A 24409-nucleotide genomic window follows, 5' to 3' on the forward strand; every position below is an offset into this window, starting at 1 on the left:
TTCAGAAGGAAATGAGCTCTATGCTGCATTATGATAATCCATGCCCTCCTTTTTTCCCTCTGACAGACATGTCATCACCAAGGCATTTGCTACACATTGTTCCATGAGCGACAAGCAGGCTGCTGTGTGGGGTACAAGGTCTGGGCACTAAGCAGTGGGATACGGTTTTAATGTCCTAATTTCACGTAACAAATGTGCATTTCCAGCAGTCTTGCTAATACATATTTCTTCAGGCAACTTGTTGGGGAAGGAGAAGGAGGGTTTCCTAGTTAGCTGTTTATTTTTATTTTTATTTATTTATTTATATACACAAAATACTGTGTTCTTTTTCACTGAACAGCTCGATGTACTGGGTAGGGGAAAAGGGCAGTTGAGCTTACAGGCTCTGAGGACTGGCTCAAAAAACTAAAGAAAAAGAAAAATTGAGTATACAGTAATGTCAAATCTTTTATATAAATTTATTAAAATAATTCATTCAAATTTCTAAAATAAAAATGAATTAGACTGTATATACCGTTTCAAAGTAATTTCTCTACTTCTAATGATTTTCCACTTATTCTTACTTTAGAGTTGTATCACATATATATTATGAAAAAAAGACTCAGAAATACATATTTTCTCAGTGTAAGGCTGAAATTTGTATTACAGGATTTCCACGTAGAGTAAGAGAGAGAAACTTCAACGGGTATGTAGAAAGGCAACATGATTTGGTCTTCAGAATTGCTTTATAACCACAGCAAGGAAATAACTGTGGCTTTAAGAATATTCAGTACACAAAGATAAGTGATGCCTAACTCTGAAATGACTTACTGAACTCATCACAGTCATTAAAACAAAAGAAACTCTAATGGATTCTGAGAAATCTTGAAAGCAGTAGCTATTATACTCGGCTTACTCATCATCCTTAACTACCATTTATAACTTCTCACCACCTTTGTATAGCAGGTATTATTAATCATCTGTCAGAGTTCTGCGAAGTTAAGGATCAGGGAGGGTAATGCAAGGTCAGACACTGAGTCCATGGGCAAACTGGGATGAGGTCTGAATGGAGGAGTCTTTCATTCAATGTTGGATTCTGAATTAAGTGTTTACATCCTTTCCTCCTCCCTCTCACCCCTACCCACTGCCTGGCCATGAGGTTTTATTTTCCAACTGTTTTGCTTGGTGTAAACTGGAAGGACTCTAATGGACAGATGAAACAGCAACATTTCAGCAGTAGAGGAGGGGTGGTGATTTAGAAGGAAACAAAATCTTAATGGTGTCACTAGTCAAGGGCCTGACCACAGTGTTCAGCAGCTCATTCTGATGAGTATACCATGACTCCAGCACATACCCTGGGCTACATTTCATTGTTCTCCTGAGACTTGAGGACTTCTTTAGTTCCATCCAAATCTCTCATAGTCTGGGTATGTCAGCACTTACCAGAGCATCTGGATGAAAACTGAAAATTTCCCTTCAGATGTAGCTGGATATATGTAATTACGCAATTCCAAAATGCAGATATTTGAAATCATACATGTGACTGACTAAATCTGTACATTTTCCTTTCAATGTCAGGCATCACTGCAATAGCCTGGATATATTTAAGCTACCAAGGAACATCCTCATTGGCATCACTCTTGCTAAAATGCATTAAACACCCAAGTTTCCAGATAAGGAGGATAGGCATTAAGAACCTACAAATGTGCCTACTCTACAGCTATATGTATTTTTTTTTTCATTTAAATGTTTTGTATGGGATGGTATATTAGTTTTCTACTGCTGCCATGACAAATGGCCACAAATGTTAATGACTTCAAACAGTACAAATTTACTATTTTAACAGCTCTGAGGGTCAGAAGCCTGACCTGGGTCTCAATGAGTTAAAAATCAAGGTATCTGTATGGCTGTGCTCCCTTTTGGAGGCTCTAATGGGATTGCATTGCCTTGTTTATTCCAGCTTCTAGAGACTGTATTCCTTGGCTCCAAGGCCTTGCTGCCATCTTCAAAGACAGCAACAGTGGGTCAAATCCTCATGTTGCATCTGTCTGATCCACTCTTTTCCAATTTTTTTCTTGTGATTAGGTTGGGCCCATCTAGATAATCCAGAATAATCTCCCAATCTCAAGATCAGTACCCTTAATCACACCTGCAAAGTCCCCTTTGCCATGGAAGGTAACATATTTGCAGGTTCTAAGGACTCAGGCATGAACATCTTGGTGGGAGGGACATTAGTCTGCCTACCACGGATGAGTTTCTGTTTTGTTTTCTTTTCCATTTCAGCTGGAAGTAATTTGAGACTTCTGCTTCTCAGAACGACAGGAGAGACAGATCTCCCGAGTTAAGACTCGCTAACAGTTTACTGGCAAGGCAGGGCACTGACAGTTTTTTTTTTTTCAAAGACGCTTAATGCCAAATGGTGGACGTGGAATGGCTTTAAAAGAGAAACTGTATTTAAGACGGCCTCAATGACAGTGGATTTTTTTTTTCTTGCTCACAAACAATACTTGGCAGGTGAATAGGATAGAGGAGTGGGCCTTTTTCTTGCCATCGTTCAGGAACCCAGCTTAATAGAGGCTCTGTCAACTTCCAAATCTCTCCCAAGAGCCACCTCCCCTCCAGCCAGCCTGGAGGGAAAAGGAGGATGAAGGAGAGAGAGCATATGGGAGGTTTTCATGGGCCAGGCCTGGAAGTGGTACACATTTCTCTACTTATATTCCATTGACTAGACCTCAGTTTACCTTAATTGCAAGGCAGACTGGGAAATGTAGTCTGGCTGTATATCAGAAAGAAGAGGAAACACATGGTGGGAAACAGCTGAGAGTATACCAAGAAATCATCCTGATCTACTCTAGTCTCCTCCCAGAAGTTAGTGTTCTGTCAACTTCCAGAGGTCATCAACAAAACAATTACTATTGACAGCTCTGAAGCATGCATTTTACCTCTGAAATAAAACTGGCATTGGGGTCAAAATGGTATTGTTTCAGAGGCATAGCTCTCCTCTCCCTTCCTTGCTCTCAAGCTGACATTAAGGGGAGTTCCTGCCTACTTGCACACATGCTATCTCCATTACTCCAGATACCTGGTTCTAGTCTGTTTTCACACTGATATGATGATGGCTGACATGAGATCAAGCTCAGAGAGCACTGATTTAAAATAGAGCCTAATACATAATTATAAAGTCAAAAAACAATAGATGTGGGAATGGACGTGGTGAAAAGGAAACACTTTTACCCTGCTGGTGGGAATGTAAATTAGTATAACCACTATGGAAAACCATATAGACATTCCTTAAAGAACTAAAAGTAGAAGTACCATTCAATCCAGTAATCCCACTACTGGCTTTCTACCCAAAGGAAAAGAAGTCATATGAAAAAGACACATGCACATGCATGTCTATAGCAGCACAATTCACAACTGCAAAGATATGGAACCAGCCTAAGTGCCCACCAACCAATGAGTAAATAAAGAAAATGTGGTGTATATATGCCATGGAATACCACTCAGCCATGAAAATGAATGAAATAATGTCTTTTGCAGCAACCTGGATGGAGCTGGAGGCCATTATTCTAAGTGAAGTAACTCAGGAATGGAAAACCAAATATTCTATGTTCTCACTTATAAGCGGGAGCTAAGCTATGAGGATGCATAAGAATGATGTAACGGACTTTGGGGACTTGTTGTGCAGGATGGGAGAGGGTGAGGTATAAAAGACAACATATGGGATACAGCGTACCCTGCTCAAGTGACGGGTGCACTAAAATCTCAGAAATCACCACTAAAGAACTTATCCATGTAACCAAAAACCACCTGTATCCCCAAAATTATTTAAATAAAAAAATTTTAAAGGCCAGGCACTGTGGCTCATTTCTGTAATCCCAGCACTTTGGGAGGCTGAGGCAGGCAGATCACCTGAGGTCGGGAGTTCAAGACCAGCCTGGCCAACATAGTGAAACTCCATTTCTACTAAAAATACAAAAATTAGCCAGGCATGGTGGCAGGTGCTTGTAATCCCTGCTACTCAGGAGCCTGAGGCAGGAGAATCACTTGAACCCAGGAGATGGAGGTTGCAGTGAGCCGAGATCATACCACTGTACTCCAGTCTGGGCAACAGAGTGAGACTGAGTCTCAAAAAATAAATAAAAATAAAATAAAATAGGGCCTAAGAACTACATCTAAGGGCAATCAAATAGTTAAGGAGGGAAAGTTCTTCAGAGATCAATACCAGCTAATAAATGCAGAAAAATGTAGGAATTAGGAAACCACCATTTTGCTTCCACTTCATGAAGTACTGGAACTTGGCAGTTATCAATAAACATTAAACCATTGTGTGAAAGGTTGATAAGGAACTTTATAATGGAAAGATCAAGGTGAAAATGTCAAAACCTCCCATCAATCTATGATCATTACACATGGGACTGACAGGCTTTATGTCCCTCCTGATGTGGTATGGTTGAAAGTCTACAGCACCACCAATAAAATGTATTCTTGCCTGAAATATTTAACCTGAATCTAATCGAGCCTCTAGATTCAATGACTAGCTTACAGGAAATATAGCAAACAGAAAAGCATATTAACCACCACCACAAGGATAAAATCACCCCAATCCAGAATAAATGATTCAGCCACTTTAATAGTGTATGTGATGGTTAATTTTATGTGTCAACTTTAGTGGGCTTAAGGGGTGCCCAGATAGCTGGCAAAACGTTATTTTTGGATGTGTCTGTGAGGGTATTTTCATAAGAGAGTAGCATTTGAATCAACAGATTGAATAAAGATCACCCTCACTGTAATAGTCCATTCTCATATTGCTATAAAGATACTACCTGAGACTGGGTAAGTTATGAAGAAAAGAGGTTTAATTAACTCACAGTATGCATAGCTCAGGAAACTTACAATCATGGCAGAAGGCAAAGGGGAAGCAAGGGGCACATCTTCCATAGTGGCTGGAGAGAGGGAGAGAGAGCAGGAGTAAGTGCCATACTTTTAAACCATCAGCTCCTCATGAGAACTCACTCATTATCACAAGAACAACATAGGGGAACTGTCCCCATGATCCAGTCATCTCCCTCCAGGTCCCCCCCTAACACATGGGGATTACAATTTGAGATGAGATTTGGATAGAGACACAGAATCAAACCATATCACTTGCCAATGTAGGTGGGTACCATCCAGTCTGTAGAGGGCCCAAATAGAACAAAAAAGTGAGGAAGGGTGAATTTTCTCTCTTCTTGAGCTAGAATATCCATCCTCTCCTGCACTTGGGCAACAGCACTCTTCTTGGACATTCCAACCCTGACTAGGACTTATACCATATCCATCCTATACACCCCTAGCCCCAACCCCGACACACACATACTGAATTACACCACCAGCTTTCCTGGTTCTCCAGTTTGTACACAACTTCTCAGCCTCCAAAATTATGTGAGCCAATACCTATAATAAATCTCATATCTATATTTATCTACCTATCTGTTACGCTCTCTGTGTCAATCTATCTATTAATATTATGTCATCTATCTACTATCAATTCTCTTCCTCTGGAGAACACTAATACAGTGCATCCCAAATGTTAAGTTAATGAAAAAGTAAGTCATCATGGTATACTTACCACATTTTCCACTAACGAATTATAAGCCGGCATATTCAGAGATGAGATCCATGCACTATATCTGCTTACAAAGTAAATAACATGGCACTGGCTACTTTGATATAGTTTGTTTAGATGCAAATAATTGTACAGCTGCAATTATTACTCTATCAGTCTTATACCCCTCATTGACAGCAATGAGACTCCGATTTGCCCTGTTCTGATTTACAGCTTTAAACTACCTGGGTATTTTTTCAGCAATCCAGAATAAAAGTCATTATTTCATATCTTTATTTTGTTCTCATGATTTCAAGTCAACGATTCAGTTTGTTAAACAACTTAGGGTGGTAAAGATGTATCTGGAAAATGTCTTTCAATGGAACATTTCCACTGCAAAAGAAAGTGGCAGACTGGTCCTGCTCACAGTTACATGCTATGATCTTTTTATTGAAGGCTGTAACCTGAGAGTGCGTCCCACTACCTGGGAATAGAAGGGGGGGATAACAGGGTACTCCCTATGCAGAAAGGGTGAGAAATACTTTAGGAAACTCCTGGTGCATTTCTATTCACATGTATGTGTGTGCTGGGTTACAATGTAAAATGTATTTTAAATTGTCTGAATGTGGCCACTGTAGGTGACTGACATTTGCATGCATCCCAGTCACAAACATAACCTCAGAAAGTAAAATCAAGAGGCAGGACTCCATTCGAAGATGATCCGGAATAAGGTTACATTCGTTGTTTTAGTTAATCATTTACATAAAAATACCTAGTTCTCATAGAATTTTTGGATTCCTTGGGCCCTCAAATCCCAATTTGAGAAAGAATAACTAGTTCAACTCCCTTATACTAATACAAGGAAACCAAAGGCATCTGGGTAGAAATGCATGTCCTTTCTCCCTTCCCCCTCTTCCCTCCCTTCCCCGACTCCTAATTCTGTTCCTGGGAGTCCCTCCTTCTTCCACACAGGTGTAAGAGAGCCCAGGGCTCCTAAAGTGGCAAGAGAGCCAGGCTACAGAGCATGGAATGGCATGGGAGGGCTGGTTGTTGGCACGGCTGGTTATCCCTGGGCCTCAGAGAGAAACTCATCAGCACTTCTTGGCCTGCTTTCCTCGGACTCACCTGTGCTCACTATCAGAGTGCTAAGTAGAGGCACATCTGGAGGGGAAGTGTTTGCCAAAGGAGCTAGCCATGTGGTTTGGTTTGGCTCTTTAGTAACAGTACAGTAATGGTAACAGCTGTGGCTTGGCAATTCCAGGTGTTCAGAAGCTGAGGTCTCTCAGTCTCTTCCAACTTTGGAGAGGAAGAATAACGGTCAGGAGCCCAGTCTCTGGAGCCTATTTGAGTTCAGATCTAACTGCCACCTACTAGCTGTGACTTTGAGTAAGTCACTTGACCTCTCTGTGTTTCTGAGAGGTCAAGATTAAAATGGAAGGGAGGGAGGAGCTGATAATTGCTATCTCACAGGCTTGTTATAAGGATTGAGTGAAGTGTAACATGTAAAATTCTTACAAGACTGACTGATAGAGGTGCAATTATGACTCAATCACTCTTATTTCTGTCTATACCCCTTCACCTTACCCTTCACTCCAGAAAAAAAACACAAAAACCGAAAAATACTTCTGCTTCTACTGTACCTAGGGCAGTGTCCCCAAGAACACTCATTCAGTAAACATTTGTGGGGATTCACCAAATACAGACAAAACACAGTTTCCTGCCTTCAAGAAAGGCATAATTTCCTGGGAAACAAAGAAAAAGTCATCCCACCAATCACATCATGTTCCAAGGGTTAAAACAGAGAAAGCTATAGGATCAGGGAGGAGCAGCGGGATTTTACCAGAAGGAATCTCAGCTGAAGCTGAAGGAGGAAAATGAAGCTTCAACTGAGGCTTAAATGATTGTGGAAAGAGAGTGTTTCCAATCTTAAGCAAAACCTTATTGGTTCTCTTAATAAATCACCCAAAGTCTGAGTGACGCGACTAAAATGGAAAAACAGAAACAGCTGGTTCAATAGGGTGCTGGGACTGTGGGCTGGATCCTGGAAGCCCCCTAAAGGCAGGAACTGGCTCTTACTGCCCTTTCTATGCCATACCTGCCTGCCAGACACTGAAGGCACATTTGGCTGAATGTGTCCTTTTGTCTTTATTTTTAATATTGCTATTGACACATAGTTATGCATTGTTATAATGTTCTTTGTGCAATAAAACAATTTTGTAATAGAATTAAACATACCAAGCACACATAAAATACAGTACCAGCAGTTGAGTTACCTATTGCAGTGGTTTTAAAATTCTTTTGGTGGCGGGGCGCGTTTGCTCACGCCTGTAATCCCAGCACTTTGGGAGGCCGAGGTGGGCGGATCACAAGGTCAGGAGACGGAGACCAACCTGGCTAACACAGCGAAACCCCGTCTCTACTAAAAATACAAAAAGTTAGCCGGGCGTGGTGGCAGGCGCCTGTGGTCCCAGCTACTCAGGAGGCTGAGGCAGGAGAATGGCGTGAACCCGGGAGGCAGAGCTTGCAGTGAGCCGAGATTGCGCCACTGCACTCCAGCCTGGGCGAGAGCAAGACTCCGTCTCAAAAAAAAAAAAAAAAAAAAAAGTTCTTTTGACAAAGTTATGCCAGGTACCACCAAGATGTGGCCCAGACATTATGTGGGATTCTTATTGCCCTTCAAGATGTAGGAAAAAATTGGCTCAAACTGCCACCAACTCTATAGCTTCTGGAAACCCAAAGCCCTTCTTAATATTTTGGTGACAGATGTTCTCAGGGACTTTTTCATTCCCGGGCTCCCTTTTCCATGACTGTTGTCTCTATACTGACCTGCACTGACTGTGATGTGAATGTACGCATCTCCAAGTTCACTCCCTGTAATCCACCCCACACTACATGCTATACTTCACAGAAAAGTCTGGAGACCACGAGGAACAGGTGCATCAAGACCTCCCCACAATTTTCTGCTATTTAGTTGATGCCTGCCCTTCTTCCACCCTCCCCTCTCTTTCTTTCTCTCATGTGTCCCCGTCACTCTCTAAACAACCACTAAATTGCTTGCCCTTGGCTCACATAAGCAGCTCTGCCAATACCCAGGCCTTTGGGGTTTCCTTTTCTTCCTCAAGCACTCATCAAAGTGTTTTCCCCCAAGATTATTTTCTTCATAAAGCAAATTCTGATGCCAGATGTTCCTGTGATAGCATTTTCATTTTCCCCACCTCCTAATATTTGTAAGGAAGTGGAAGGGTTGGCCCCAGTGGAGGCAGCAGCTGCAACAAACAGATGCAACAGTGGCCAGTGAAAGCAGCAGAGGTGGTACCAGGATGTGCCACGTGATCTCCAGCCTAAGATGCACATGAGCATGTGAGACACTGCCAAGGGCAGAAGAGAGGTTTGCAAAGGGTTAGAGCTCCAATAGATAGCACAGGGTCATCAGAACCAGCAAAATGGAAACGATTAATGTCAAAGAGACTCATTAACCCTAGGGTCTTAGAAAATAGGGGCTTCCGGTAAAAACTCGTAAGAAAAATTATAATCTTGACAAGAAAAAGTCTAGCCCCATAGAAATGTTTTCATTGATCTAAAAGTAAATACTTAATACTAATAAAGAATACGTATTATCCAGATGGCTTTTTTTTTTGAGACAGTGTTTCGCTCTTGTCACCCTGCTGGAGTGCAGTGGCGTGATCTCCGCTCACTGCACAATCTGCCCCCTGGGTTCAAGTGATTCTCCTGCCTCAGCCTCTCAAGTAGCTAGGATTATAGGTGCCCGCCACCACACCCCACTAATTTTTGTATTTTTAGTAGAGAGGGTTTCACCATGTTGGCCAGGCTGGTCTCGAACTCCTGACCTCAGGTGATCCATCCGCCTTGGCCTCTCATAGTGCTGGGATTACAGGTATGAGCCATCATGCCCAGCCCAGATGACTTTTATATGGTAATTCATAAAGAATGATCCTGACAAAAGAACAGATTTGTATTTATACCATGCAAAGGAATGTCAATTACAAAACTGTTGGCGATGGCAGAAAAAAATTCTCAATGCCTTAGCCTTATATAAAGTTTTCCCTTAAGATATATTATCCGAAGAGAAAGCTCAAAAGTCCTTGGAAAAAAAACCAAACATATCCTCCCAGCCACTTGATCACATAGACATAGATAGCTATTATTACATGCATTAGATAAGTAGATAATATTTAGTGATTCCAACTTATCCCCAGTCTAGAAGATTCTTGAAGTACTTATCTACTCTAGGATGTGACAAAGGATTTCACTTTGGTTAGGAATTTCCTTATGCCCTCCTCTGAGAAGATTAGAAATTGTTCAAATCCTTGGGACATCCCTGGTGTGTCTCAGCCCAAGAGCCAAATTAATATCCTTGCCCTTGTTCCGGCTATTTGACAAGAGGCTGCTCAATTGTCACATTAAATTAGGATTTGGGTATAGCTTTTCATTATATAAATAAGCTTGAGAAAGGGGCCTTCCTAGCAGCTAATCTGACTAAACTAGAAATATATGGGTTGTTTTCCATAGGAAAAGAAAAACAGATGGGAAAGGGAAAGAAAGGAGCAATTTGACAACTAAAGATAGTTGGGAAAAGATAAGAAGAAACAAGCGAGTCTTAGAGCAAAGGAGTGAATGGAGCCAACAGATCTCTGTTGCTCTTTGCTCAGATGGGGTAGGCCTTGGCTCTGCCAATGAGTGGTGTAAAGTACAAATACTGTAAGACAAGAGGACGTGCGAGCAGCCATGAAATATTCCTTTCTGAGAAACCAGGAAACTGGACAAGACCCCTCCGGATGGTGCCCAGGATGGAATATGACTTGAAAATGACAAAGAGCCCAAAGTGCAGTACTTCTTTAACCTATTTAAGAATGTCGAACAAGTCTTTACACAATTCGTAAGCACACAGTCCAGCTGAGCAGGAAACTGGGGATGGGGAAGAAGTGTGGGGTAAAACTGCACAGATTAGCCCTTGGGGAAAAGTTCCTTGATCCTAAATCACAAACAAAGTCATTCATTTGTTTATTCATGCAATAAATATTAACCTTCTATATGTTCCAGACATTGTTCTAGGTGCCAGGGATACAGCACTGAACAAGACAAACAAGGTACCTGCTCTTCTGGATTTTATAGATAGGGGCAAAAAAATAAGTATAGAGAAACACACATGCTTTATATAAACTAAAATAAAATAGCTATGACACAGAATGTGGTTATACGAATACTTTACATAGGGCGGTCAGGGCAAACCTCTCCAGGGAGGTGACTTAAGATGAAATCTAGATAATAAGAGGAAGCCAGCCTTATGGTGATCTGTATAGCAGGGAGAGAGAAGAGAACTGCAAAGGCTTGAGATAAGACTCCCACTTGGTATATCTGAAGAACAGAAAAGAGAGGATCTGTGTGACTGTAGTAGTGAGTCCTGGGAGGGTGGGGCAGACATAGGCAGCACGTACATAAAAAAGGAGTTTGGCTTTTCTTCTAAGTGCTATGGGATGCCAAGGGGTGAGTTTAAGTGGCGGAGTGGCACTTCAGTTTAAAGAGACCACTCTGGCTGCTCTCTCCATGGACTGCCAGGGGCAAACACAGAAGCAGAGATGGATTAGGAGGTGATACAGAAGTCCAGAGACAGATGTCAGAGGTTCGGACTGACAGAGGTTTGGATGGTAGCAGGAGAGGAGAGGAAAGTAGATGAATGCAGGTAAATTTGGAGATATTACAATAGGTAATCATGATAAGCTGGATGTGGGATATGATGGAAAAAGAGCAATCAAGGGTGATGCCTAAGGTCTGGGGCTCTAGCAGCCAGATATATAACAGTGTTATTTACTGAGATGGGGGTAAGCAAGAAGTGAGGAAGAAAGGAAGAAAGTAAGGCTGGGATTAAGAGTTATGATTTGGATACATTAAATTTGAGATGCTTCTCAGATTCAAGTCTGGAAGTCAGGGCTACAGATGTTAAGTTAGCAACCAGAAGGTATTTAAAGCAATGGGATCCAATGAGATTACTCAGAAAGAGTACAGAGAAACTCAAGGATGAAGCACTGGACGCTTTCCAACAGCTAGAGGTCAGCTGTTGGAAACCAGCAAGATGCAGAAGAAATGAGAAAGTGTGGGTGGACATGAGCCAATAAAAGAAAATGCTCCAAGAAACAAAAAGTGACCTACTACATTGCTGCTGAAAGTCAAGTAACATAAGAAGAGAAAATTAACCACCCCATGTGGCAAGATGGTGATTGTTGGGGACCCTAAAAAAGGTAATTTCAGTGGGCTGGTGGGAGGACAGCCAAGTGAGTGGGTTGTTTAAATAATGGAGGATGAGGATGTACAAGTGAGATATACAGAGTTCTTCTTAAAAGCTCTGCTGTGAACAAGAGCAGAGAAATGAAGTAGGTAGGATAGTAATCAAGGAAGGTTTTTGTTGTTGCTGTTAACATTTTATTTTCAAAGATACAGAAAAGTAGAGAAAATAGTATCATGAAGCCCCATGTCACTCCGCTTTGACAATTATCTGCCCCTCATCCCACTTCTTCCACTTATTCCCCAACTCATTCCCAACTTTTTACCCACAGGATTATTTGGAAGCAAATCCCAGACATCATTGCAAGGAACAATTGTTTTTTAAGTGAGAAGTACTATTTGTTATGAAAAAGGACAAAAGAAAATCCTGTTATACAGTGCTCTCATTGAGAAAATTCCAGCTCCATCACTTTAGCAGACTGACTTGAATAAAATGTATGAACTGTATTCTTCCTTTAAAGCAGGATTCTCAAACTACGGCCCACAGCCCACTGAATGGGGTTCAGTGGGCTACCACCTGAACAGCACAACAATCCAGCAAAGCACAGGTCCTTCCAGTGTTATAAAGGATAGAGGAAGTCCAAGTTCACCTTTTGTTTTCTAGTTTTATATTTGTGCATAACATAGCTTAAGTAATATAGCTTATTACGTAAGTTATTTAGGATTACTAAAATTAGGATATTTATAGAGTTTCTAGGTAAGAAGTCTGATTGCCACACAATGCCTGGCACTGTTGTGGAACACATATGCTGATGGTTGGAATTTCTGTAAGTTGGGGGAAGTATGCATAATCCCCCATGCATGTCTTCAGTTGCTTATGGTTTACAATTCTATTTTTGCTTTTTCACTATAAATTATTAAGCTTCATTAGCAATTTATTGTGGGTTGTTTGGCTAAACTCTCAGTATATAACGATACATATGTGACTATTAAGAAATCTGCAACTTGTTCAGTCTTCCGTCATCTGTGATGCTGGGTACAAAGATTTGAGACAGAAAAAAATGAAATCCAGAAAATTCTATATATTGTTAACATTTTCTGTGGATTCAGGGGAAACTTTAATTTTATGGAAAACCTCAATCCAGTTAAGATAGTATAGCAGTTAAGAGCCTAAATGGGATCTAGAGAGTGCAGGTTCAAATCAAGGCTTTGCTACTTGGTAGCTACATGACCTGGGGAGGTTATTTAACTTTTCTGTCTCTCAGTTTCCTCATCTGTAATTGGGAATTATAATAGCATCTACTTCATACATTTAAATGAGTGTCCATAACTGAAACAGTACCTGGCACATATTAAGTTCTATATTTTTCCATAGAAATATTATTGCTATACCCACTACAACAACTCCTACAACTATTACAGTTCATGACACCAGGGTTCTGAGAGAGGATAATCTGAAAATCATGAATGTGACCGAAATCTTCCTAAGTGGTAGATCTAAATAGCATAAATGGTGGCTAGCTTTATAGGAAAACCCATTTAACCCATAATATAACCAAACTATTCACTAAGAGCACTAGCTTGAATTTTGGATCTTGGAACTATTTGGTATAGAAAGCAGCAAGATATGCATCCTTCTCTGAACACGGGCCAGCCATAGAAAATGTTCTATAATAGATGAAAGAGGGTCTCCAGCATCTTCTTTCCTCCTTTCTGTAAGCCTCTTCTACCTTCTAACTCCTTGCTTTCTAAGCCCCAGGTATCTGATAACTTGATTCTGTCCTGAGTCCTCTCCTATAATACTTAGCAGGCCAGGTCTCCCCTAAGACATTCTATTTTTCAAAAATGAATTGTTCTCTAGGATATTCTACTTCCAGCTATTGTGAAGAGAAAAATGCTTTTAGAAAATGTAGGGTTACTTATATATGGCTAATAACATCTTAAGGTTCTCAGAAGTATTCCTAAAGTTCTTATCAGAATCTCTAGTTATTTGTTACTCTAATTAAGGCAGAGTAACAAAATGTTAAGTGAAAAAATTCAACCAGTCTGGGCCACCATAGAGCCTTGTCAGGAAGCCAGTCTGGAGATTAAAAAAAAAATCCATTAGGACTATTTACATGTTTTCTTCCCTCTATTTTGAAACAATATGGTATTTATGTTATATTATTATTTCTTACTGAGAAATAATAATTGTATCTATTTAGGGGATAAAATGTGAGTTTTTATATGCATATACCTATGGAATGATTAACTCAAGCTAACTAACATATCCATCACCTCATTAACTTATATTTTTGTGGTGTGAACACTTGGATTTACTCAGCAATTTTGAAATAAACGTTATTATTAAATACCACAGTTAACCATGCTGTATAATAGATTTCAAAAACTTATTTCTCCTGTCTGAGATTTTGTACATTTGACTAACTTCACCTCCACCTGCCCTCCACCCCAACCCCCAGCCCTGGTAATCACCATTCTACTCTCTGTTTCTATGAGTTTAACTCTTTCAGACTCTACAGGCAAGTGAAATCATGCGGTATTTGTCTTTCTGTTATTGGCTTATTTAACTTAACAAAATGTCTGCCACATTTGCCCATGTTGTCTCAAATGGCAGGATTTCCTTCCTTTTTCTCAAGGCTGAATAGTATTCCATTGTGTAGATATACACCACATTTTCTTTATCCCTTCATCCATTAATGGACACTTAGGTTGATTCTATATCTTGGCTATTATGAATGATGCTGAAATGAACATGGCAGTGCAGCTATCTCTTCGATATACCAACTTCAATTTCTTTGGATATATACTCAGCAGTGGGATTGCTTAATCTGACGATAGTTCTATTTTTAGTTTTTTGAAGAACTTCCATACTGTTTTCCATATGGTTGCAGTAATTTACATAATATAGTATTTTAAAAATCTTTTTCTTTACAACAGCTCCTGTGGATCCCAATCCCAATGTATGAATGAAAAGGCAGGAAGTCAGAGGGTGGGGAGTGATTAGTCATTAGTAGGATTATCAAGAGTGTGTGTGTGTGTGTGTGTTATGGATATGGCATTTTATTTCTTGGACGAGATGCAGATACTCAATAATCACTATTAATTAAGTGATTATTTTAAGTAGATGATTCTGTTCATAAGAAATTCAAAATCTGGGACCTAGAGTCAATTCCTAAGGTCAGGAGCAAACGTAAAGATCATGCTTACCTGAAGAACTCTTCTGGTTTTTCAAATTTATTATAATCCTTGATTCTTCTAGTATAGCTATCTCTTGCCTAAAGAAGAGCCAGTGGATTAAACCACAGATTTCATTCTCTGACTCGCTATGAAAAGGATTTTAGGGGATTTCCATCAAGAACCATATAAAACCATATAAATATTACACAAATATAGACTGCAAGCCAGAAAACTATAAATAAATAGAAATTCGAGATCAGCAAAAATATAAACACAAGTATGCAGACCATGCTTGTTATAGTTGAGTTTCAAGCTTATCTCTGAGTCTCCTGGGGACCAAAAAGAAGAAAGAAGCAGCATCCATTAAAGTTATTAGAAATGATAATGCATGTTGTTTTCACCCAGAGAAGCAAAGCTCTTTCTGCAGCTATAGGTTCCAGAAGACATTTTTCAAATGAGTAGCAGAGTTGACAACATCCTTAACTCCAGGACCTCTGGCCAGAACTTAAACTGCTTAGGAGTTCCCAAAAAATTGCACTAAGTGACAAGCTCCCCAGAGGGTGGGAGAGGCTTGTGTTCCATTTACAGAGGCAGTATAAACACATAATTTTCTAAAACCACAACTACTACCTTTACTTCTAAAGAGTTCAGGCTACTTTCACATATTGTGAAATTTCAGGTAAGAGGACCCAAAACAACAAGAAATCTGTGGAGGGAGGAGAATAAAGCACAGAATAACTTAGACTGTGTTTGATTTTCCTTTCTAGAAGCTATCTTCTACAGAAAAACATCTTTTCCAAAATTTCCCTTCTTTCAGAATAATAAAGGTATACAATTTTTAGCTACTTTATTGAGGAATACTTGATACACAAGAAACCGTACATATTTAAAGCATGCAATTTGATATGCTTTCACACATGTACCCAACCATGAAACAGTCCCCACTAGCAAGGTGATGTGCATACCCCTCATCCCCCAAAGTCTCTGCCTGCCTTTCGGAATAATAAAGGTATACAATTTTTAGCTACTTTATTGAGGAATACTTGAGACACAAGAAACCGTACATATTTAAAGCATGCAATTTGATATGCTTTCACACATGTACCCAACCATGAAACAGTCCCCACTAGCAAGGTGATGTGCATACCCCTCATCCCCCAAGGTCTCTGCCTGCCCCTTTGTCATCCCTCCCTTCCACCACACTCTACACCTTATCTCCAGCAAACACTGAGCTGCTTCCAATTTTTTAAAGATACATGATTTTTTAGAAAATGTTTCAAATCAGAAACTAGAGTCTATACTGAACATTATTGTTTTATGTGTGCTCCTTAGTCATCCCCTGGCTCTTCTAAACCAATCATCACCCTTTCTGTCTCTAAAGTGATTGGAAATATTGGAAGTCGAATACCATATCTTCAGTTCTTTCATGACCTGCAGAGTTGGCTATGTCAAGGCTGCATGCACAGCCTATTCAGGAAAAGTGGATGGACTACTTTTCCCCTAAGCACATCTCCAGCTTCCCAGGCAATCTGCTGGAGATAAGCTACACATACTCTGAAAATAAATGACTGCATCAGGTACTTCTTAGCCTCTGCTTGGGGAAATACACCAACCTAGCTTCTCAGAGAACAACTCTGGCACTCCGGGAAATATGAAGATTTTCGTCAGTCAACACAGCAAGTGGGAAAGAGGAAGATGGGGCAGGGGAGATTAAAAAATAAAAAGAAAGGAACCACCACCACAGTCTCTGACCTTGAAATGGTTGACCACCAAGGACAAGACATACTACAAATAATGCACATAGGAAGAAGAGCTAAGAACTCTAGAACACAGTGCTCCAGGGGTCCAAAAGAAAGAGAGGTGCTTCTATTTCAGAGTAGCCCAGGCTCCACTATGGAAAGGCTGATGACGACAGGGACTAACACCCACAGTTCCTCAAATGCTCTCCTGTGCCCCATCTCCTGTGATTCCCACAAGAGTGCTGTGAATAAAAGAGTGCTATTGGTTTCTCTTAAATGGTGGAAAAACTGAACCTCGTATAGGTCAGGTGACTGCTAAGGAGGGGCAGAGCTGGGGCTGGAAAGTTTTGTCTTTTGATCTCAATGCCATTGCTGTTTCTATGACACCAGACAGCGTTCTCAGGTGGAGGATGTCTAGACAACTAGACAACAACTACCTCAGACCCTCCCTTTAAAATCAAGAACATTCCTGAATCAAGAATATCCAAAAGATAAAAATAAATTTTAAAAAATCAAGAACATCATTCTAACAAGGGTCCAGTGGTACACTTGCTAAGGACGTGCTCTGAGAGCCACCCTTAGGCCTCAGGGACCACACACACTGTGGTCAGGTGTTGATATGGTTTGGCTGTGTCCCCACCCAAATCTCATCTTGAATTGTAGCTCCCATAATCCCCCTGTGTCATGGGAGGGACAAGGTGGAGATAACTGAATCATGGGGATGGTTTCCTCCATTCTGTTCTAGTAATAGTGAGTGAGTTCTCACGAGATCTGATGGTTTTATAAGAGGTTTCTCCCTTCGCTGGGCACTGATTCTCTCTCCTGCCACCCTGGGAAGAGGTGCCTTCCACCATAATTGTAAGTTTCCTGAGGCCTCCCCAGCCACGAGAAACTGTGAGTCAATTAAACCTCTTTCCTTTAGAAATTACCCAGTGTTGGCTATTTCTTCATAGCAGCATGAGAACAGATTAATACAGGTGCCATGGCAGAGATCTGTTTCCTCCAGAGAGTACACACATTCCAATGGTCATGAGATGAGCCTTATTTCAAATGCATTAAAGAGGCTTGCCACTTCACAACCTCCAAATAATCCTATAAGGAAAAGACAGGATAATTACCAGTACTACTATTAATTACACTCAGGTTTCTTGTTGAGTGAGTTTGTATTCTTGAGGATCAGGCTTCCTTAGGTGAAGCATGCTCATGGCCTCACCATCATCATCATAGTAAGTGATAATGCTTGCCATACAGTGGGCTCCAAAAGATGTTTGTGGAATGAACAAATGAGGTCAACAGGCCACACTACAGAACTCTTTAATTATCATGTTAAACATGCTGATGGGAAATTATCTGTCCCTAAATCATGGCAGAATAATCATAGTCAACTATGAGGCAATCCTTTCCAGTCTGGATAGTTTTAAAGAACTTGGTATAAGCATGTATTTCTTTCCATTAAGGTCCTTCAAGAGTGGATCTTATTTGTTTCATTTTCTTGGAGAAAATCTGTCCCTGAACTTGAAAAAATAACATTTAAAAGGAAAAAAACAAAGAAACTGAGTTTGCTAAGAGGTTAAGTACAAGGCTCAGCAGACATACTACAACATATGCACATGTGAGCACCACTTATTTCAAAGCTAGCCTGTTAGGGAGCTACAGATATATTCCAGAGATACTGGTTTGGGGCAAAAAATGTGCAGAATGCCTTTTTGGAACTATCTTTATCTTTATAATCAGTTGATGTGATATACAAAAAAAAAAAAAAACCCCTGTCATACTACTTTACAGTCTTGGCTCGTTTTTAACCAAAAATTACTCTAGCCAGTTTAACCACCACCCATGAGGCTGACTTAGTGATGAACAACTAACTCTTGGCCAGTCCCTGACATCAAATCCACCTTCTAAGAATAAATACCACTAGGGTAAAAAAAAAAAAAAAAAAAAAATCTTCAGCAGAATGTGCCAAGGTCTCTAAAAACAAATTCCAAAGAGAGACTTCAAAGATATTTTGAGCAATAGCAACATTATTGGAAGATATGTATAACCTCTCAAAGTGGACTCATACACAATTTGCACAAACTGCAATATAAATCCTTAAACAGCCGAAACATACTTGTAGGCAACAATTCCATTATGTTTTGGTCATCTTTACATTATTCCCCTGGCACAGTGCCTAGTACATAGTAGGGCATGCAGCAAATGCTTTCAAAATTAGATTTCCTATGGGAATAAAGTACAGAATTACCATTAGTCACAGAAGAGCCATTACCCACTAGACTTTTGTCCTAAGGAGAAAATGCCGTCTCGTGTTTCCTCATTGTCAAAGGTGGGTTTTACTGCTTTAGGGGCTCTACCTCAAGACAGTAACTGACAGATCTATTTGGTTTTACTGCCTTCTACCTCTACTGGCAAGTAGAAAACTTATCCCTCTGAATGTTGTCTCTTAAAGAAATCTTTATTTTAAAACAACTAAAATGTAAATTGAAGGGATTTCAGAATCTATAAAAAAGCACTAGCATCTACTACACTTTTATAAACTGTGAGCAACTGGCCATCAAGATGAAAATAAAAAAATTATACAGGATCTACTTCCATAGAAAAGGTAATGGAATTTCCTTTGAGGATGTGCCCACTATGTATTAAGTATTAATGCTGCCCGCAGGCTTCGGGAAATCCTACAAAGGAGGTATTATCATTCTTATTTCTACAGATAAAGAAACTTGAAGCTTTGAGACGTTAAATACAGATGTATAAGTTTACATATTCCTTAGAGGGCAGAGCTAAGGTTCAAATTCAGGTATGTTAGAATCCAGGTCTCTCCTTCACCTCTAAACTGTGGAGTTTATTCCAGAAGTCTAAAGCAGAAGGCCCATTGGCCAGCCAAAGGGGGCCTAAAACAGTGATTTGATAAACATGAATGAATTGCCAAAGTTTAGAAATATGAGGTTTTGCATAAAATACGGATTTGTACCTCCATTATGTCAAACCTACATCATTCATTTGTCTTTAAAGGCCAGGCAGATCCCAGCACTTTGGGAGGCCGAGATGGGCGGATCACGAGGTCAGGAGATCGAGACCATCCTGGCTAACACGGTGAAACCCCGTCTCTACTAAAAATACAAAAACTAGCCGGGCGAGGTGGCGGGCGCCTGTAGTCCCAGCTACTCGGGAGGCTGAGGCAGGAGAATGGCGTAAACCCGGGAGGCGGAGCTTGCAGTGAGCTGAGATCCGGCCACTGCACTCCAGTCCGGGCGACAGAGCGAGACTCCGCCTCAAAAAAAAAAAAAAGGCCAGGCAGTTAATGCTTTTGAGTCTGTGACCTTTGCTATTTCCTGCTGCCTCCCCAATACTTTCTTTTAAAGCAAAAACCAAAACTAATGTTCTACCAGTCCTGTCTTACCTGTATATCCCACAGGAATTTAGAATCATACCATTTTGATGAAGTAAGATACAATCACTGAGATCAAATACCCACCCTTTCTGGTGAATTTAAGGCCAAAGGGTCAAGTGACTTGTTCATGGTCACAAGCTGCAGGCCTCAATCCCACATGTCCTCATTCTTGTCTGCTCTGCTACTCAGATTCTCACTGGCAACCAAACATATATATGATTTAATGGCCTGTGAAGTGGGGTCACACCATTCTTCCACAATTCCCTTTGAAATGACTATCATGAGCTTGCATTTCTGATGAACATGCTGAAACTGCTAAGACTTCACATCTTTTTTCTTTCATTTGCCGAAAGTCCCCTATAAATAAATCACTCAGCTTCCACATATCTTCTCCTTGGTCTCCCATTCCTGTTCTGCCAGGAGCTGCCAGCAGCAGCTATGGTTGAATACTGAAGGGGAAAAGGAGCTACAAAGGAAGCCCCAGTGGAGCATCTTTGACTTCTAACCCATAGGTCAGGGGATAGGGAAGATGCATACCAGCGGGTGACTCATAGATCACACATACCAGTGGGTGACTCAAGCCACTGCACTACCCTTTGGAGTAGACGCAATTTTTATTTTCATTTCGGATGTTCGTCAGAGGAAATCAGTTTGAATCATTTTCAATTATGTAAATACTAAAGCATATTTCAACCACATAAGATGGTAAAATTTTCTCCTCCTTCCTCTCAAAGGTACTAAGTTTATCAAATTAAATGATAAAACTTCCTCTCCCAGACTAGGAAAATACACCAAAAATTAAGTTTGCCAATTGAAAATTATTTTTAGAGGTGTTTGGAGTATATGCATTATCAAATATAGTTCCTATTAAAAAAAAAAAAGCAAAACACAACATTGTACTTATTCCAATGTTTCTATATGTGACTGAAGCCAGAAACTGTATTTGTCAAAATATCATTCTTTTCAGGAAAGTACATCAAATTAATAATGAGTTGTGCCTGAAGAGGTTTTAGAATCTCAAAGTAAGCAGGCTCTGTACTTTTCTAACAAACTAATAAAGAATAGACAGCTCTTTATTAAGAAGAATCGACTTTTTATTTATACCAAAGTGGTGTTTCTTTGACATTTGTTTTTGTTTCATTTCTGACCTACTTTCTTTCTGACAGTCTTGAATGAATATCCATTCTTATGTCCTTTAACCGTCTTGCAAGGTAGCCAGGCCAACTGGCTTTCCCCTGGACAGTAAATCACTCTGGGACTCTGTGTTCTAATATCAACTCGGCCAGAGATTTGCCACGTGTGCTTTATCAACCTCTCCATCTCTTCTGCTTGACTTCAGACATCTGCAAAGCTGAAAAACAGCTCTGACACGGAACAAAGGGTTTTAAGGTGCTCTGAAAGTGCACAGAGGGCCAAACCATGGCAGCTGTGGATTAGCAGGTTCTCACTTCATTCTGTTGATGCTTGGAGACTGCACAGTGGTTAGAAGAGCAAAGGCTCAGGGGTCAGACGGCCTGGGTTTAGAGCCTAGCTCTGCCACTTATTAACTGTGCAACCTTGGGCAACTCACTTAACCTCTCTGTGCTGCGGCCACCTCAGCTATAAAATGGGACATTGAGAGTTAAACATGATTAGATATTCAAAAGACTTAGTGCAGTGCCTGTCATGCCATAAAACTTAGTAAATACCAGCAATATTTATTATTCTTCCATTTTTGATGCCCTCACTGACATGCCCTGAGTGTGAGTAAAATTTTGTCATTCAGCTTGACTATATTTAGTGCCTTGATTCTTGAAGGAAACAATGTCAGAACCGTTAGTATAATTTCCTAAGATCTAGTCAGACATCTCTAGGGCATAAATTGTTATGTGGGACCAGCCATGAAGTACCGCACTGCAGGTGTTTTGGAAAGTCACGCTAAATCTGAGCAGAGGATGTGAACCCCATGCACCCTGCAGCAAGAGTTCGGCGGGGTGGTTTGCTACTCACTCTCTTCCTCGACTGATGTCTGGTTCTGACATCCAGAGCATGACACATGACAGATGACAGCAACACGTCTGCACATGCCCACGAGCACACCCAAGTTTTACAAAAGCCAATGTAATTTTTTCAGTAAGTAAACAGTGGCACAAGGGGTGTGCAGGATTTCACTTGTTCATTTGCTTTGACATTTTTAGGGAATTTCTTGTGATAGTCCTAAAAGTATTTTACAAACACATGAAAAATGAAATTAGCCATTTTTTCAGGCTTCTACTTCTAATAAAAAAGATGATCATATATGCTTTTGAAGAACAAGCATAAATAAATGTTATTTTATGGCTTAAAGTTACAATGTATAGGCTTTTACTCTTTTCTGAACATGAAGAAAGTTGCCACACATTTTACTTTTATCACTGCTTGCTTTTGATGAAGTCTTTGTAATTGTTACAATAACAACCATACCTTGCATCTTTCTCATATGCAAAAAACACAAATGCTACTCCGCTTGATCTATCTTTATTTACTCATTGTTTAAAATGTATCCATAAACCAAATTAAAAATAAAAAAAACTTAAAAACTATAAAATCAAAGGACTACTCCTGGGAGCCAGCAAAAAATAAAACAAAAGAGCTCAGATTTTGGACACAGGCCAATTTGTGAGCGAGAAACTTAGTCGCTTCTCTGCTTTGATTTCCTCATCTGTAAAATAATAATAATAATAATAATACCTTGGAAGGCTGGTGGTACCAGGACAGTCCCTGGGGAAAAATGTGGCCCAGCAAATGATTTCTTAAGAAATAGAAGGAAAGTAAAAAGGAAAGAGGCAAAAAAAGGAGAGAGTAGCAGTGACTCTCCCCAAGCTATACAAATTGGGTTATAACCCAGGCCTTCTGCCAAAATTCTGCCTCTCAAATAGAATACTTCACTGTTTTTATTATGTGAATTTTCCATACATAACGAAGTAGGGAGGAAAGTGTAAAGAACCCCCAAAAACCTATCACCAAGCTTCAACAATTACTACCTTTTACCATTCTGATTTCACCTATTTCCCTATACACATACCTTTTTTCTTTTGAAGGAGTATTTTTTAAAGACAGTCTTAGGCCTCATGTAAATTCATTAATAAGTGCTTCTAAATAGATAAGGGCTTTTAAAACTCACAATACCACCAACTCAATAAAATTACCAATAATTCCTTAGTAATATGTAATAAACAGAGTATGTTTCATTTTTGCATGTTTTAAAAAAAGGCATTTTTTTAGTTGTTCAAATCAAGTTCCAAACAAAGTTCATACCTGCAATTGGTTTACAGGTCCCTTAAGTCTTTTAACTTAACAGTTCCCCATCTCCACTTTTTTCTCATAGCATTTATACATTGAAAAAAAAAAATAGGTCACTGGTTTTGTAGAACTTCCTACATTCAGGCATTGGCTGATCTGTACTCTTGTAGTGGTGTTTAGCATGTTCCTCTGTCTCCCGTATTTCCTATAACCTGGTATTAAGAGTTAGATGTGGATGTTTGAGGAACTTCTGTTTCAGCCTCATTGAGGGAGGGGATGTGAGTAAGACTGTTTCCCAGGTGGTGCTGTTACTTTTCTATCAGATCACATTGGAGGAGCATAACTAATGTTCAGCTATTCCACTTTTAGTGATATGGAGACGGATGAGTGCGCTCAAGTGTTATCAGCCTGATTCTCTGTTAGATAGCACCAATTTTACCTGATGATCGTATCATTCATTAATTGTTGTTGCTTAGCTCCCTTATTTCATTAGATGCTACAAAACTGTAGGTTTTTAAAACTTTCCTAGCACCCTTCTGCACTTATTAGCTGTAATTCTCTATAAAGTAAATAGGAAAGCAGGGGTGGATGTGAGATCTCCTTTTTGGTTTTTTTTTTTTTTTTTTTTTTTTTTGAGACAGAGTCTCGCTCTGTCGCCCAGGCTGGAGTGCAGTGGCCGGATCTCAGCTCACTGCAAGCTCCGCCTCCCGGGTTTATGCCATTCTCCTGCCTCAGCCTCCCGAGTAGCTGGGACTACAGGCGCCCGCCGCTTCGCCCGGCTATTTTGTATTTTTTAGTAGAGACGGGGTTTCACCATGTTAGCCAGGATGGTCTTGATCTCCTGACCTCGTGATCCGCCCGTCTCGGCCTCCCAAAGTGCTGGGATTACAGGCTTGAGCCACCGCGCCCGGCCGAGATCTCCTTTTTAAATCCACTTTCAGAACAATGACTTGATGCCCTAACAATCTCAGAAGTGACAAATGAGAGATTTTTTTGTTTGTTTTATTGTCTTGTGTCTTTAGAATTTTGTCATAA

General features: G+C 40.2%; 1 protein-coding gene across 6 annotated transcripts in view; it reads right to left on the reverse strand.

The window, feature by feature from the left end:
• CRADD (CASP2 and RIPK1 domain containing adaptor with death domain) overlaps positions 1-24409 on the reverse strand; it is a 180926-nt gene that overhangs the window by 45754 nt on the left and 110763 nt on the right. For 2 of the 6 annotated variants that reach the window (XM_033221062.1, XM_033221063.1), the window contains exon 3: positions 4851-4925. The exons of 1 other annotated variant lie outside the window; for it this stretch is intronic. In XM_033221062.1, the coding sequence (XP_033076953.1) occupies positions 4851-4925 (75 nt within the window). Of the gene's footprint in view, positions 1-4850; positions 4926-15016; positions 15085-23389; positions 23470-24409 lie in introns of all 6 variants that reach the window. 3 more of the 6 variants (XR_004439678.1, XM_033221068.1, XM_033221071.1) reach the window with 3 other exon arrangements.

The sequence above is a fragment of the Trachypithecus francoisi genome, unplaced genomic scaffold, assembly GCF_009764315.1.
Source record: "Trachypithecus francoisi isolate TF-2019V2 unplaced genomic scaffold, Tfra_2.0 Lachesis_group11, whole genome shotgun sequence".
NCBI lineage: Eukaryota > Metazoa > Chordata > Mammalia > Primates > Cercopithecidae > Trachypithecus > Trachypithecus francoisi.